At 36.8% G+C, this 18,315-nt stretch overlaps 1 protein-coding gene across 9 annotated transcripts in view; it reads right to left on the reverse strand.

Annotated features, from left to right (window-relative positions):
• Nucleotides 1–18,315, reverse strand: part of LOC127869549 (sterile alpha motif domain-containing protein 9-like) — a 225,913-nt gene that overhangs the window by 166,079 nt on the left and 41,519 nt on the right. For all 9 annotated transcript variants that reach the window (XM_052412203.1, XM_052412204.1, XM_052412210.1 and 6 more), the window contains exon 3: nt 9,091–9,378. In XM_052412203.1, the coding sequence (XP_052268163.1) occupies nt 9,091–9,378 (288 nt within the window). The remainder of the gene's footprint in view (nt 1–9,090; nt 9,379–18,315) is intronic.

Genomic DNA, 18,315 nt, shown 5'->3' on the forward strand with positions numbered 1-18,315 from the left:
CGCTCACCTGAGAGGAAAGGAACTGACCAGTCCTGTGCAGCCCAAGATGTCATTAGAACAAAATGTCCTTACCAACTTTCATGACAAGTGAACACCCTGGCAGCCAAGTTTTTCAACAAACCAGAACCATTTTCATACAAATCCAAGATATCATTTAAACAAATATTCTGACAAAGTTTCATGAAAATTCATGAAGCCATATAAGGAAAAATGCCCTGCACCCTAGTGGCCATGTTTTTCAAGCAACAGGAACCATTTTCAAACTTGTCAAAGATATCATTGGGACAAATCTTCTGACAATGTTTCATGATGATCAGACAATAAATATGGCTTCTATAGGGTTAACAAGGTTTTACTATAGCTATATAAGTAACAAGAGGACCTGAAAGGCCAAAAGTCCCTCACCTGAGATAACAAGATATTATTGGGATAAATCTTCTGACCAAGTTTCATGAAGATCGGAAAATAAATGTGGCCTCTACAGTGTTAACAAGGTTTTACTATAGCCAAATAAGGAATAATGCCCCGTCCCTTGGCAGCCATGTTTTTTAACCAACCAGCATCTTTTTTAAACCGTTTTCAAATTCATCCAAAATATCAATAAAAGAAATCTTCTGACCATATTTCATGAAGATTTCATGAATTCCCCGCCCCTTGGCAGCCATGTTTTTCAACCAACCGGCATCATTTTTTAACCATTTTCGAACTCGTCCAAAATATCAATAAGACAAATCTTCTGACCATATTTCATGAAGATTGGACAATAAATGTGGCCTCTAGAGTGTTAACAAGGTTTTACTATAGCCATATACAGCCATATAAGGAAAAATACCCTGCCCCTTGGCAGCCATGTTTTTCAAGCAAAGGTTACCATTTTCAAACACATCAAAGATATCATTGGGACAAATCTTCTGAGCAAGTTTCATAAAGATCGGAAAATAAATGTGGCCTCTAGAGTTTTAACAAGGTTTTACAATAGCCATATAAGGAAAAATGCCCCGTCTCCTGGCGACCATGTTTTTCAACCAACCGGCATCATTTTTGAACTTGTCCAAGATATTATTGGGATGAATCTTCTGACTAGGGCTGCAACGGGTACCAGAAATAGCCGATGATATGGGATCCAACTTCAGATTCGCGGGTACGTATCCACTCCTGAATATTTCGGTTCCAAATATTTATTTTCATAGTTGTATGTAACCTAGCGCTGTTTTCACAAGAACTAGTTCTGTTTAAAAGATAAAAGATACGTACAATAGTTGATATTTATTAACATGTGACAGTAAAATAGCATCATTCGAGATCCTTCGGCTTTTATTGTATAAGAGCGTCATTGGACCAGGGCTTTCCTTTGACCCGAGCTCCCGGGTTTTGACGCTTGAAAATTACAGAAGACCCTAGTTTGACTCGTGAGAAAATTACGCCATGCGTCACATTTGACCCGGGGGAATATACCGACTTGCGTCAACGAGATCAGAAGTTGTTAAGACTAAGTGATAATTGGCTTGGGGCGGAATATCTCTTTTGTTAGACGCTAACCGTTATCGCCTGTTTCCAATCATTGAAGCACAAGTCCCCCCAGTAGGGGGAGTTTGGCAAATTGAGAAATCTAGTAATGACCAATTAAAACACTGCTGGTTCGATGACGCGTGTATCAACGCTACATTATTTTTCTGAGCGTTTGTTATCAGCTGTTTGCAGATAAGACATGTATTAAACCCGCCAAAACATAATGGACTCACCCGCGTCAGTTTTAATAATATAATCCAATATATAATAATAACATCCATATCCACAATAGACTGTAAAGCATATTTTAAGAAATACTTCCACAATATGTCAGAATGTATTTCCAAAGCTGAATACCCCAACCCGGTTTTACTTCATGTTTGCTCTGTTCAAAGACGCGCAAAAGTTATGCTGGCATATGTACATGCTACATGTATAACGTCACATAACACGCTTTGCATCAGAGTTGCTAAAAATAACCATAGAACCGGTATAACTGACCTTGTGGCAAAGTGATAAATTTGGATTTTGCATGTGCTAATTGATTACAACATGAGCGAAATAATTTACCATTTGAGACGGCATAGACAAACGGCGAGTTTGTCGCACGTCTTCGGTGAAGATGGCAAATGAAATAATTAAATACGGATTTGAGCCGTCCAGGGTCAATTTTGAGATGAATGTATATCCGATGAGTTAGTTTAAGGCAGGGGAGGGGGTATTTATTGCTGATTTTTGACAGTAAGCGGCTGGCACTGACATGAGCAGTAACTTACGAAACATCTTCGCTACTTTCCGAAAAACGTACCATTCTACAAATGCCATCTATAAATTATCTATTAGCAAAGTAAAGCACTGCAATATCATAATGTCAACCGAATTATATATTGATTGCTAGGTTACTTATTAATGGCTTTCATTTTCTGCAGTCAAACAAAATGCATATTTCATTTCATGTGCAAAAGACGTATCTCGACATGTTTTCGGACAGTCGTTTTCGGATACGGTATGGTTCGTCGATTTTAATTTATTTTCAAAGATCTTTATAACATTTTTATAGAATGATGAATACACATTCTGTGTTACGGATGGTCTGATTGATAACATTTCGCATTGTACTCACAAGAAATTGCATACAGAAAGAAAATAAAAATAAACAATAAGCTAGGGCTAGTGCCCTCTATTTTCTTTATCTTACGGTCTCAGACTCTATGCTTTATTATCCGTATTTCAAATTTGGGACAATTGACACCCCTGATATATATTATGTCAGTACCAGTGAGTGTGTTTTTTTCGTATTGATTTCACTTTGCTCACAATGTAGGTTACAATGTTTGTTTACATTGTGTATTTTATTGACTGGAATATAAGAAATAAATGTTTAGATATTTGTTAATTTGTTGCTTTGTATATATTATATCTCAGTGATTTGCTTAAAGTACAAAAGATCAATGACTCTCCTGCGTTATTATTATGACTCATACAAATTTGATTTTGACTCTCGAAAATATGGTCCCAAGAGTCATTGACTCTTGAGATTTGAGGTCTAAGGAAAGCACTGTTGGACATTACGTAATGAGCGCCAAAAGCAAAACTTATTCGAAATCATGAAGGATTTACACATTACAGATGCAATTTCTAATGGCATTAAGTAAGTTTTCAATCCTTATTGTCTTTCTGAGTTGTATTAAAAACAACGGTAGTGGATCCAGTGTGGCTGGAATGTTATTTAGGTAAATTTTGGATAATTTCGCGACCTGTCAAATTGTGTTCCTGCATAATGTATTGTCTTGAAAGCATATTTCGTCATATACTAAGTTTAAATGCTATCTTGTGATGCAAGGAACTTCAGTGCCCAGTGAGAGAATCTTCTCCACAGCAGGAGACCTCGTCAGTGCTCATAGGGCTTGCCTTGACCCCGATAATGTTGATATGTTAATTTTTGTGAAAATAAAAATCAAACTGTATGAACAGTGAAAAGTGTATGTTAACCAACAAACTATAAAGTGAATAAGTGTTAAGGTTTTGTTTTATTTTGACTTTGCTACAATTTTAAACGAGAATTTTGTTATGTTTTTCGTTAATAAATGTTTAATGTTTTTTAGTCAAATTATACTTCTAACACATTGATTTCTTTAATTTAGACAGAAAATTCTAATTTTCTCTTATCTAAGGGATCCAGATCCGAAAAACTGGAAGAAACCATATTTGGATTCGGATCCGAACATATTTTTTGGATTCGTTGCAGCCCTACTTCTGACCAAGTTTCACGAAGATCAGACAATAAATGTGGCCTCTAGAGTGTTAACAAGATTTTACTATAGCCATATATAGCCATATAAGGAAAAATGCCCGGCATCTTGGCAGCCATGTTTTTCAAGCAAACGTAACCATTTTTGAACTCATCCAAGATATCATTGAGACCAATCTTCTGACCAAATTTCATGAAGATTGGACAATAAATGTGGCCTCTAGAGAGTTAACAAGGCAACTGTTGACGGCTCACAACACACGACGGACAAAAAGCCATCCCAAAAGCTCACCATTAGCACGTTGTGCTCAGGTGAGCTAAAAATGCACGGTCCCCTGGTGGCCATGTTTAAAGAAACCAAAACCATTTTCCAACTTATCCAAGATATTATTGGGACAAATCTTCTGACCAAGTTTTATAAAGATCGGAAAAATTAATGTGGCCTTTAGAGTGTTAACAAGGTTTTACTATATAGCCATATAAGGAAAAATGCCCCGCCCCTGGCAGCCATGTTTTTTAACCAACGGGCATCATTTTTGTACTCGTCCAAGATATTATTGGGATGAATTTTCTGACCAAGTTTCATGAAGATTGGACAATAAATGTGGCCTCTAGGGTGTTAACAAGATTTTACTATAGCCATATACATTTATAGCCATAAACAAAAATGCCCCGCCCCTTGGCAGCCATGTTTTTCAGGCAAAGGTAACCATTTTCGAACTCATCCAAGATATCATTAGGACAATCTTCTGACCAATTTTCATGAAAATCGGAAAATAAATGTGGCCTCTAGAGTGTTAACAAGGTTTTACTATAGCCATATATAGCAATATAAGGCCAAATTCCCCACCCCTTGGAAGCCATGTTTTTCAAGCAAAGGTTACCATTTTCAAACTCATCCAAGATATCAATGGGACAAATCTTCTGACCAAGTTTCATGAAGATCGGAAAATAAATGTGAGAGTTAACAAGGTTTTACTAAAGACATATAAGGAACAAGATGTGTTTGTGAAACACAATGTCCCCCTATATGATGTTTGACCTCGATGGATGACCTTGACCTTGTGAAGGATGACCTTGACCTTGACCTTTTACCACTCAAAATGTGCAGCTCCATGAGATACACATGCATGCCAAATATCAAGTTGCTATCTTCAATATTGCAAAAGTATTCATAAAATAAGTGATTTTGGCCACATATATTTGACCTCTGACCTTGAAGGATGACCTTGACCTTGACCTTTCACCACTCAAAATGTGCAGCTCCATGAGATGCACATGCATGCCAAATATCAAGTTGCTATCTTCAATATTGCAAAAGTATTTATAAAATAAGCGATTTGGGCCACATATATTTGACCTCTGACCTTGAAGGATGACCTTGACCTTAACTTTTCACCACTCAAAATGTGCAGCTCCATGAGATACACATTCATGCCAAATATCAAGTTGCTATCTTCAATATTGCAAAAGTATTCATAAAATGAGCGATTTTGGCCACATATATTTGACCTCTGACCTTGAAGGATGACCTTGACCTTGACCTTTCACCACTCCAAATGTGCAGCTTCATGATATACACATGCATGCCAAATATGAAGTTGCTATCTTCAATATAGCAAAAGTTATTGCAAAATGTTAAAGTGGGCGCAAACAGACCAACAGACAGACACTGGCAAAAACAATATGTCCCCCACTACTATAGTGGGGGACATAAAAATACCCCACCCCAGGCGGCCATGTTTTTTAACCAACCGGCATCATTTTTTAACTTGTCCAAGATATTATTGGAATGAATCTTCTGACCAAGTTTCATGAAGATGAGACAACAAATGTAGCCTCTAGAGTGTTAACAATATTTTACTATAAGCCATATACATGTAGGTAAATATTTTTTTTTGGTGTGATGGCTCACATGCTTTTGCAATGGCTATATAGTGTTCTAATATATATTGTTACATTGTAACCATACGTTGCCTTTTTGTTTCAGAAAATGCCCATAATTACATGATACCAACCTCTAAGACACATCTTCATTCAGTTATTGAACGATCCATCCACCTGACAAATGGCAGCTCAAACAGAGCATATGTCAGATCCTGTCTATACATATTAACAAGAGCACTGCATAACGGGTGCCACGCTCGGCTACAGGTGCAGTTTTCAATAAAAGAAAGCTTTTCAGATTAATTTTTTTTAGAGGTCACAGTGACCTTGACATTTGACCTAATGACCCCAAAATTGGTGTGGCGTGTAGAACTCATTAAGGTGCATCTACATATGAAGTTTCAAAGTTGTAGGTGGAAGCACTTTGATTTTAGAACCAATGTTAAGGTTTTAGCACGAGGCGGACGGCAGACGGCAGATGGCGGACATTAGACAGCGGATGTCAGACGGCGGACGTCAGACGGTGGATGTCAGACGGCGGACTGCCAGCTGGCTATGACAATACCTCGTTCTTTTTTTCGAAAACGCCGAGCTAATAAATAGAGCTACTGGAAAATGAAAGTTCAATTCAATTTATTAGACACGTAATGCACTTAAACAAATTATCGTTGAATTCATAACACACAACTGTAAATGTTTCATTCCATTCTCAAATTCAATTTGTTATCTGAAATACGCTTCCGAATTTTAATGCTAACGCGACATTAACAAATTCTAGCGTCAAATAAACAGTGCTTTATCCTTTGTCTCAATAAAATGCGCGAAATTAATGCAGACATGTACAACGTCACATGGAAAGTGTGGGTGTATTTTGTGCTGTATAAAAACATGAACGTCAGGCGATTTACCCATGTTCAGGGGAAAAAAATGCCACAATTGGAAGTTATTTCATCACATCTTTAAAGAATAACAAATGCCAAAATTTATTTGATAAAAGAAGTAAGTTTGTGTTTCTTGAAATTTTTAGCACTTTTATTGTAACTATTTACCAGAATTTGCTTTAAAACTGTAATATACTGGATTATTGGGTAATGAGTAGCGACGGGAAAAGTAGTAAGTATGCAGTAATTGATAGAAAGTATGGTTGATACAGATGTATTGAGGAATCGATTGAGACGGGATTATGCGTATTTTTGCGAGAAAGGGTAAAAACATTTTTTTTTAAATGTCGTTATCAATGACTTTTATTGCTGTGTTTTCTTGAAGAGTCATAACGCACCAAATAATGTCATTTCAGTCTACAAATGTAAAAAAAAAAAACATATAGAGGGTGCAGCCCAAAGGTTTCACTGGTCCCAAAAAAGTTGTCGCCATTTTATTGCGGCATGAAAACTGTCAGTTATTCCAACCTTATTCATAAGAACAATCATTTTAAGAAACCTTACTGCATTAATGTCATTGACTATATTATCACTTTAAAAAGTATGTTATTACATAAAAAACAATAAGTACCTTCATAAGTCATACCTTCATGAGTCTTAATAATCTTTATTTGTATATAAATAACATTTTTTCAACAACACAGATAACCAAAATAATATAATAATGTTAACATCAATGTATTAAACAGTATGCTGCATAAATGTTTCAAAATTAATTATTTCAACATAGAATCACACCAATGCACATCATGTGAAAGGGAAAAAGAAATATAAAACATCAGAAAATAAATCATCTCACTTCAAATTGTTAAACAGTTATATTTGGTCATTTGAACATGATATACATCAGCTTCTGTTGTTAAAACGTTTTCTGTTAGTGGTGGATGATTTCCAGGTTCAATTAAATGAATGTTTTTCATGCCTTTTTCCTGACAGAAAGGCCCAGATAATTGCCACCATCCATTCTAGTTGCCTGAAATAAAACATATTTTTACAAACTATCAACAACAAACCAACACATACATGTCCCTATCTTTAAATGTCCGAATTTTATTAAATCCGAAATATAGTACATCAAGTGAATGATATACTTTTTATTTCAAAAATTGTTGGTATCTTAATCAAATTATATCCTTCCCAGAACATTATAATAATGAAACTAGTAAACAGAAATGCTCACAATTACCTGTTGAAACAAGTTTTTATTTGTTTTTGTGGAGAAATTAAATGCTTTTGCCAGCCCCATGGTTTTGATTAAAGAAATAGCGGCCCTTAATAATCATTATAATTATTGATCGTTGTGGCAGTTTGTCCCCGTGTTACTTAATTTATTGCTCATTCTCATAAAGGGGCTGTTAATCCGATAATAACCACCATAAAACTTGACATTAGCAGTAAAAACAACGTTTGTAACACTTACACGCTTCAGTGATTTCAATTTACTCTGCACTGTAGGTTGCTTACATCATCGTAAATCAATATTTACAACTGACAGTCGCTGGCCACTAATGCTCGGTCGCGTGCTTTCGATTCGCAGTATATATTTTTGGATAGGATTTTACCAATTTTTTTTAATTCGCAACTTTTAAAAAATTGGAGCCACTTTTAAAAATTTAGCGCCATTTGGCGCCAATGGCGATCGACAGCGAAACCCCTGTGCAGCCCTTCCATACGGTACCGGGATTTTGTCCGAGATCTATTTATTTTAATATACAAGACAAAAACAAGTCAGGTTGGCACCAAATCGTTGGTAGGGTCGGGTTAACCGATCCACACAATTTATTTTATTTGGCCAAAGAACAAAATGTTCTCACCAATTTACATGAAGATTGTACCATTAAAAGACCGGAACCATTTACGAACTCAAACAAGCTATCATAAGAATAAATGTTCTGACCAATTTACATATAGATTGGACCATATATGTGACTTCTAGAGATTAAACAAGGTTTTACTACAGACATAATTATAATGAAAAATGACCCACTCTCTGGTGGTAATATTTTTCAACCATTACCGAAGCCATTTTCAAAATCAGCTGAGATGACATTAAGACAACTATTATGACCAAGTTTCATGAAGATTGGACAATAAATGTGACTTCTAGTGTTAACATGTTTTTTCTTTAATTTGGCCTAGTGACCTACTTTTTTTACCTCAAACTCGACCAAGAACTCGACCAAGGTATCATTGGGACAATTCTTTACACCAAGTTTCATGAACATCAGACAAAAAATGTGGTCTCTTGAGTGTAAACAAGACAAAATATTGACGACGGACGACTGACAAAAAGTGATCCCAAAAGCTCACCATTAGCACGTTGTGCTCAGGTGAGCTAAAAAAGTTCTGCTGTACACTTTTTAAGATTGGGAATGGGGCCGAATTTCCGCCCCATATTTGAAACAACACCTCCCCCACCCCCTGAATACAACTTTACCAAAACTGAGAAAATCATTAACTTTATTTCTACATTTAATATCAAAATATTGAAGAAAAGCAAACCTATATCTTTATCATCTGTGTCCCCTGTTATCCATTCTGCAACAATTGGATAATCCTTCTGTAAACACTTCAGGAACTTCAATACATTTTCATCAGTATCCTTTATAATATCCAACACCAAGAGGAACGCCTTTTCTTCATTGTTATGCTCCTGTTGGATTTCAAGCTTTTTCTGATGGCTCACAATTTTCTTAGTCCGTAATTTTTCAACAAGAACGTCCACCTCTGCATATCTTCCAATACAACCAGCACCCACAATTATCTGGTATTTGGTTTCTAAACAGTCATCTGCACAAGAAATATAAAAATCATAACATCAAAAAACAAACATTAAAAAGAAAAACCAGATCTGCGTTTGTGATACACAATGCCCCCATTGCGCTTTGAAGTCTCACGGCAGCTATTTTAGAGAAACAAGAGGGCTATGATGGCCCTGAATCGCTCACCTGACTAACCTTGCTACATCAACTTAAATTCTATCAGACTATGGCTAGCTATATCATGAAGTACAAATTGGACAAATTTCAGGACCATAGCTAAACAAGGGAAAAAAATTGTCACAAAACCAGATTTTCAATTTTAAAAAAAATCTGATGAAGGAAGACAATTCAACTCAAAATGTACATTGTTACTGATTGTTCATCATAGTTACCCACCTTGTTTCAAAATCAATCTATTTTTAGTCGTGGCAGCCTTGACCGTGGAGATATCGAAGTAATTCTTTCTCTGGACACACTGTCCAATAATGGTAAACAAATGTGCCAAATTAATTTAAAATCTGACAATGAATGACATAGTTATAGCCCGGACAAGCTCATTTATGGCCGTTTTTTACCTTTGAACTCGAAAGTGTGACCTTGACCTTGGAGATATCGATGTAATTCTTTCGCGCAACACACCGTCCAATGATGGTGAACAAATGTGCCAAATGATTTAAAAATCTGACAATAAACGACATAGTTATGGCCCTGACAAGCTTGTTCCCCCCGCACACCCACCCGCCCGCCAGCCTGCCCGCATTCACCAATCTAATAACCAGTTTTTTCCTTCAGAAAACCTGGTTAAAAAACATTATGCAGAATAAAATGAGATGCACACATCATCTCGAAAGAATCCCTAAACGTTTACGGCTGACCTTCTTTGCATAGTACAGGCACCGCGTACTTTAACAAAAACACCTGTCTGTGGTGTTCACTTTTCCCGATGGGTGACATTTTGCGGGGAGTTGGGGGGGTGGGTGGGGGTGGGGGGGGGGGGGCGGGTGGATACAATTCTGACCGCCATGTTCGGGCAACACCCAAAATCGCCGTGATTACACGCTTTCGTTTACAGGAACACCTGTGATCGCCGCGATGCTGCGCAGCCACCGTAAACACCTGTCTACAAGAGTCATTCACTTGTTTTAAATGTAAATGTAGAAAAGAAAATCATATACTACATGTAGATATAACATGTATGTGCACACATAGGGGGCTTGAACGGTGTTGGGATAGTATAATAAAGTGTTTAGACCGAAAATGCAACAAGGGCTGTTTGTAAAACATGCATATTCCCCATATGGGCTGTCAGTTGTAGTGGCAGCCATTTAGTGAATACGTTTTTGTCACTGTAACCTTGACCTTTGACCTAGTGACCTTGTTGTTTATTTTCAAAGAGATTATTATGTATAATTATATGAAAGGTTATTTACCTTAAATTATCAATTAATTAAAATTATTTAAAGATTCTTGAAAATCCCAGCCGAAAAATATCAAGAGGGTCCGCTATATACGCTGTCTTGTAATAAAATTAACACCCTGTCTGTGTTATAAACAAGAGCTGAAATCGTTAATTTATTAAGCTTCATTAATAATTAGCTTTATTAATAAGTTTTCGTGAACAAAATATTTCAATATATTCTATAAAACTAGTGACCTGAAAATCAATAGGGGTCATCTGCGAGTCATGATCAATGTACCTATGAAGTTTCATGATCCTAGGCGTAAGCTTTCTTGAGTTATCATCCGGAAACCATTAAACTGTGTCAAGTCACCGTGACCTTGACCTTTGACCTTGTGACCTGAAAGTCAATAGGGGTCATCTGCGAGTCATGATCAATGTACCTATGAAGTTTCATGATCCTAGGCGTAAGCGTTCTTGAGTTATCATCCGGAAACCATTTAACTATTTCGGGTCACCGTGACCTTGTCCTTTGACCTAGTGACCTGAAAAACAATAGGGGTCATCTGCGAGTCATGATTAATGTACCTGAAAAGTTTCATGATCCTAGGCATAAGCATTCTTGAGTAATCATCCAGAAACCATTTTACTATTTCGGGTCACCGTGACCTTGACCTTTGACCTAGTGATCTGAAAATCAATAGGGGTCATCTGCGAGTCATGATCACAGGGCTTAACACTAAGGCACGTCCGAATGACATTCACTGCCTGTACCTAGGTCCGGGCTAGCCAATGTCCTAGTAACATGCCCGACCGGTCGTGTGTATTTTGGGCGGGATTATGTGTTCTTTATCAATAAACTGCGTTTTAAATAAGCTTTTGAAAGATGCAAAAATCTTAATACAGTATGATCAGATGCCAATTAAATCCCAGACTGAAGTCGGAGACTACAAACAGATCGTAACTCGAAATAGATTTGGAACCCCCTGATTGCAATCAAAAAGAGGCCGACAATTCAGAAAATCCCCGGTTGTTTTCCTGGTAAAACACGTCAGTGCCTATTTTTAAACGGAATTCCGCTAGATACGGTTTTGATTGGTTTCCTCGAAGTGACGTGTTTTCTCGATAAAAATACGTTTTAAACTAAAAGCCGGGATGGCCCAGGATTGTCCGGGATCGATGAAGGTATAAAACTCGACATTAACACAAAGTTGATATAAAATTATTATTTATTTATCAATTTTAAATAATTTTAATTTGTTTGATCGATTAGAAGTGTTTTGACAATCTTTTTTACGCAATTCAATTAGCAAAACTAATATTAATGGTCGATCCAGGCTTTTAGTAGAGAGTTAACCTTGTACAATTGTTACGACTACCGAAACACGTTATTTGTTATTTTGCGACACCTAAGATTCACTTACCGTTTGTTGTCAGACGGCAACTGCGGCAATCTATGTAAAAAGGCTTTTAGTAGAGAGTTAACCTTGTACAATTGTTACGACTACCGAAACACGTTATTTGTTATTTTGCGACACCTAAGATTCACTTACCGTTTGTTGTCAGACGGCAACTGCGGCAATCTATGTAAAAAGGTTTTAACGTTCATGTCGTTGTTTAAGTTTGGCTTTACGGGTGGGGATGGGGGTTCCTTGGATAAGAAAAGATAAGGGAAAGCGGAAAGTAAGAGGAAGTATGAGGAAAAAAACAACAAGGAAATTTCTCCCGAAATGGCGTGAAGTTTACAAATAGATGTCTTAAGTAGATGAATATTGAATACATTAGCATAAGTAAGGCAAGCTTATAAGAATGATTGAATCATAATTATGCATCTCCACACACAAGAAAAAACAAGTTAAATGATAAATATAAAGGTTTTGATAATACTTTGGTCGGGGCACATGAAAGGTTGGTCAGGGCTAGTAGGTTCTGCATTTACTAGCCCGAATGGACTAGTTGAAAAAAAAGTTAGTGTTAAGCCCTGGATCAATGTACCTATCAAGTTTCATGATCCTAGGCATAAGCATTCTTGAGTTATCATCCGGAAACCATTTTACTATTTCGGGTCACCGCGACCTTGACCTTTGACCTAGTGACCTGAAAATCAATAGGGGTCATCTGCGAGTCATGATCAATGTACCTATGAAGTTTCATGATCCTAGCATAAGTGTTCTTGAGTTATCATCCGGAAACCATTTTACTATTTCGGGTCACCGTGACCTTGACCTTTTACCTAGTGACCTCAAAATCAATAGGGGTCATTTGCGAGTAATGATCAATGAAGTTTCATGATCCTAAGCCTAAGCGTTCTTGAGTTATCATCCGGAAACCATCTGGTGTACAGATGGACGGACATACGGACGGACGTACAGACATACGTACGGACCTACATGTGCAAAACAATATACCCCCTCTTCTTCGAAGGGGGGCTTAAAAAAAAACAAGGGTTGTTTGTAAAACATGCATGCCCCCCATATGGGCTGTCAGTTGTAGTGGCAGCCATTGTGTGAATATGTTTTTTGTTACTGTGACCCTGACCTTTGACCTAGTGACCTGAAAATTAAAAGAGGTCATCTGCCAGTCATGATCCATGTATCTATGAAGTTTCATGATCCTAGGTGTAAGCATTCTTGAGTTATCATCCGGAAACCATTTTACTATATTGAGTCACTGTGACCTTGACCTTTGACCTAGTGACCTGAAAATCAATAGGGGTCATCTGCCAGTCAAGATCAATGTGCCTATGAAGTTTCATGATCCTAGGCGTAAACATTCTTGAGTTATCATCCGGAAACCATTTTACTGTTTAGAGTCACTGTGACCTTGACCTTTGACCTAGTGACCTGAAAATCAATAGGGGTCATTTGCGAGTAATGATCAATGTACCTATGAAGTTTCATGATCCTAGGCGTAAGCATTCTTGAGTTATCATCCGGAAACCATTTTACTGTTTCGAGTCACTGTGACCTTGACCTTTGACCTAGTGACCTGAAAATCAATAGGGGTGATCTGACAGTCATGATCAATGTACCTATGAAGTTTCATGATCCTACCCTAAGCACTCTTGAGTTATCATCCGGAAACCATCTGTTGGAAGGACGGACCGACAGACCGACCGACCGACATGTGCAAAACAATATACCCCCTTTTCTTCGAAGGGGGGCATAAAAAATTTAATATAATAATAGGGTGATGCTCCCCAAAGTTGTTTTTTTGTCACAATATTGCACTATATATTCAGATAAAAGGAAACGTCTTGAGGGCACAGTAGTTGGGAGGACAAGAATTTTTTTATAGAAAATTTCAAAGGGCCATAACTCTGTGAAAAGTCATCCGACCAGAACCCACTGATAATATGCACATCTTCTCTTGGTAGTGAAGCTTCCCATAAAGTTTCATTGAATTCCGGTCATTAGTTGCTAAGAAATAGACCGGACAAGAATTGCACTATATGTAGAGTTTATAGAAAATTTCAAAGGGCCATAACTCTGTATAAAATCATCCGACCAGAACCCGCTGATAATATGCACATCTCCTCTTGGTAGTGAAGCTTCCCATAAAGTTTCATTGAATTCCTGTCATTAGTTGCTGAGAAATAGCCCAAACAAAAATTGTGCACGGACGGAAGGACGGAAGGACAGAAGGACGGACGGACGAAGCAGCGACTATATGCTCCCCCAAAAATAAATTTTTTGGGGAGCATAAAAATAATACAAATTAACCACTATGTCATGTAGACGTAGCTAAGACATAGCTGTATCAATAAACAATAACTTTTAGCACAAGGCACTGAAAATGTTATTTTTGAGAACTTAAACGCTCTAAAATTGTCATTTTTGTTTACTCGACAGAGAAGTCGCAACACAGCGAACCCCTACATTCACGCCCTAAACATGTGTCTAGAACGATTAAGCACACAATGTACAACCTTGCAATAGGAGAAAAGTACATAAAAATTAAAATAATTTGATTTCTACCTGTCGGAAGTGTCAGATTAAATTATGTCTTGCATAAAAATTAATGTGATGACTTCAAATTTTGTTTATCAATACAGCCATTAAGATCATCTAGAGATGATTTGTAAAACATCGTTTCATTGGCTATTGTAGTGGACATACTAAACACAACAACGCTACTCTATGCCTAGCAAAAGCTAGTACTGGTTTCCTGTCTGGAATTAATTATAGCGGAGAAGCCAGATATCACAAAACTGGATGATACTAACTTTCATGCAAAAGACAAAGTTTGAAACAATGATTCACACGCTAGCTAATCAGATTTTTTAATATATTATTGCTCATTGCCAGTTTCAGTTGTGACCGTTCAAAAATGTGTTTTTGTTTTGTAAAAGTATGGTTAAAATAATTTATACTTCAAATGATTGTCAAACACTCTAACACATTTTAATACCTTTGGTGATACTTGGTAATGCGCTGGGAATAGAAAAGCACGTGTTAATGTTTACAAAACATACTTAAGCCTGGCATTCACCATCATACCTTATTACAACCGGGCCCGTACATCAAATTATTATCCAATGAGAACAAACGTTTTATAAGTTGTGTAGGCTTTCAGTCATGTCACAAGTTATGGTCGCCTCCGGTTGAAACGTAAAATCCAATTCGAAAATTAGTTGAAATTATAGATCGGTTGCATGCTTCGCATATGATTACTTGGTAAGCTGGCAAAATATCAGTTTATTTATCGATTGCATGCGTGTAAATGACCACAGATGCGTTCTAGACACATGTTAACGGCGTAAATGTGGGTGTCTGCCATGTTGCGACTTCTCGGCCGAGTAAAAAAAGAGACAATTTTTTAGTGTTTAAGTTCTTCAAAATAGGATTTTCAATGCTTTATGCTAAAAGTTGTTATTGTTATTGGATAGAGCTATGTCTAAGCTACATCTGCATACCAAAGTTGTTGATTTGTATTATTTTTTGGCAATGCAACCGGAATTTTATTGATAGATTTCAGAAAATATAAATTTTTTAGTTGAAACCCTTGTTACTATTATTGTATTAAAATAATTTTTTTGGCATTTTCGGTCTAAACACACTTTATTATACTATCCCAACACCGTTCAAGTCCCTTATGTGTGCACATGTATGCGTACTTAAATTCGGACAGTACGTAAAGTCGGAAACATAAATAAAGTGTTTAGATGATCAATACTATTAACAACAAATATCAAGTTTCAAAGAAATCAAGAGAGTATTGGTAAATCATTTTTTTACTTGTGTTCGACTGTAAGTACTGTCCGAATTTACGTATTGCATCAGTATGTTAAGCAACTTGTGAGCAGTCAGTATACAATACAATAATTGTTTCAATAATGAAGGAACTGATACAGTACAACGGTAACGACACAGCGTGTTTAAATTATATTTTTATTAAGAGGAAATGTCAATGCCAAATAATTCGCGAGATACCCCGGTACTTTAAGTTGAAATTCACTCCGAAACATTTAATGGAAATTAAATGATCTCAATGGTGTACCCGCTACGAAATTTGTATTTACAAAGAAATACACCCACACCAATTTTCGCGCGCTTTTTATCAGAACAAAGAAATTCATTTATTTCATGTAGAAGTTGTGACCTAAATTAGCTGTACACGATACATGCAAACCATGTCTGGTGATTTACGCATGTAGCAATACAACAGTTACTGTGTCAACTGTCCTGATTGGGCGCTTATTTCATCAAATCTTTAAATAGAATCATATGCCAAAATTCATTTGATACTTTTGAAAATTGCAAACGTTTGTGTTTATGACTCTTATGGTCTATATGACCCACCCATAATTTGATTTTAAACATGGAAATCGGGCATGTATGGGATTATCGAGTAATGGATACAGATGGCAGAAGTTGCATGTATGCGATAGAGACAGTTGACACGTATGTATCAGGGAATCCGGAGACTCGGGATAATATGATTACTAGAATCAGTTATGAGTTCTCCATGGCTTCAAACTGTTAATTGAATAATCAAACACTCAATTAACACTCCTCCATGTGCAGTATCCTACAGCTAGTGGGAACACTGTTTTCTTTTATACGCGGCGATTAATAAGACTGAAAACACTGTAATGGGCATGGGTGTGAAATACATTATTCATTATCACTTTTAAATGAAAGGGATCAATACAATACGTTTATGTTGAATTATTTTATTTTAAGCAAACACAATGAACACAGCGGTAGATGTTATGGGTCCGCAGTGACTCGCGGTGTTCGCCTTATGGCAAACGGCCCCCGTGACATTTAATCTGAACACCCATCGCGGGGTTCATATTGGTAAGCGAACACAGTGAGATGAACACCACGGCGAGTGGCATTTGTTTAAGTACACTGTGCCTGTACTGTACACTAAAATATAAATAAACTAAAGATATAAGTATGTTAAGTAATGAAATCTCTTATTCACAGAACATATAGTATAAATAATTCCTTTATCAACTTGATAACTCATATCGTTCATATCAATAAATTAAGTTGCACAAGTGGTCAAAAATTGAAGGTCACCAAAGTGCATAAGTTCATTTTTAGGAATTGAGTTGATTTATATATAATCCCAACCCAGATTCAATCAAGATAAACATTCTGACAAAATTTCATAAAGATCTGATAAACTGTGACCTCTATCGTCTACAGGAAGTTTTACTATGATTTGAACAGATGACCTACTTTATGACCTCAGATGACCCATATACAATCCCAAGCCAGATTTCATCAAATTATACATTCTAACAAAATTTCATTAAGAAGTGGTGAAAACTGTGACCTCTATGGTCTACACAAGGTTTTTCTATTATTTGACCTAGTTTTTGACCCCAGATGACCCAAATACAATCCCAGCCCAGATTTCATCACGATTAACATTCTGACCAAATTTCATTAAGATTGGATGAAAACTGTGACCTCTACTGTCTACACAAGGTTTTTCTATTATTTGACCTAGTGACCTAGTTTTTGACCCCAGATGACCCAAATACAATCTCAACCCAGATTTCATCAAGATAAACAATATGACCAAATTTCATAAAGATTGGATGAAAACTGTGACCTCTACTGTCTACACAAACAAATTGTTAACAGACGCACACACAACGGATGCCGGACATCACACGATCACATAAGCTCACCATGTCACTTCGTGATAAGTGAGCTAAAAAGGCCCATTACAACAGACCGGCATGAATTTCACACTTCATCTGTTGGGCATGTATGTAGACTAGCATACCAAAAATCAGCTCAATGTCTGAAAGCATTGCATTAAAAACATCTGCAAAATATAAAAATATTACTTCCCTTGTCAAAATGAACTGTACCTGCCAAAATTATATTTAAAAACAAGAGCTCCACTGCTGAAAAAAAGGCTGAAACAAATATTCTCGGCATGTGCAAATACTAAAATATAGGCCCTATTTAAGCACATGTACACTTGTGTGACCCCTTGGGCTGGGTCAAATTTAACCCCAGGGGCATAATTTGAGCAAACTTTGTAGACAGCGTTCTAGATAAGCTGCGTATCAGCGTAATATACGCATTAGAAATATCA

Source organism: Dreissena polymorpha, chromosome 2, assembly GCF_020536995.1.
Source record: "Dreissena polymorpha isolate Duluth1 chromosome 2, UMN_Dpol_1.0, whole genome shotgun sequence".
Taxonomy (NCBI): domain Eukaryota; kingdom Metazoa; phylum Mollusca; class Bivalvia; order Myida; family Dreissenidae; genus Dreissena; species Dreissena polymorpha.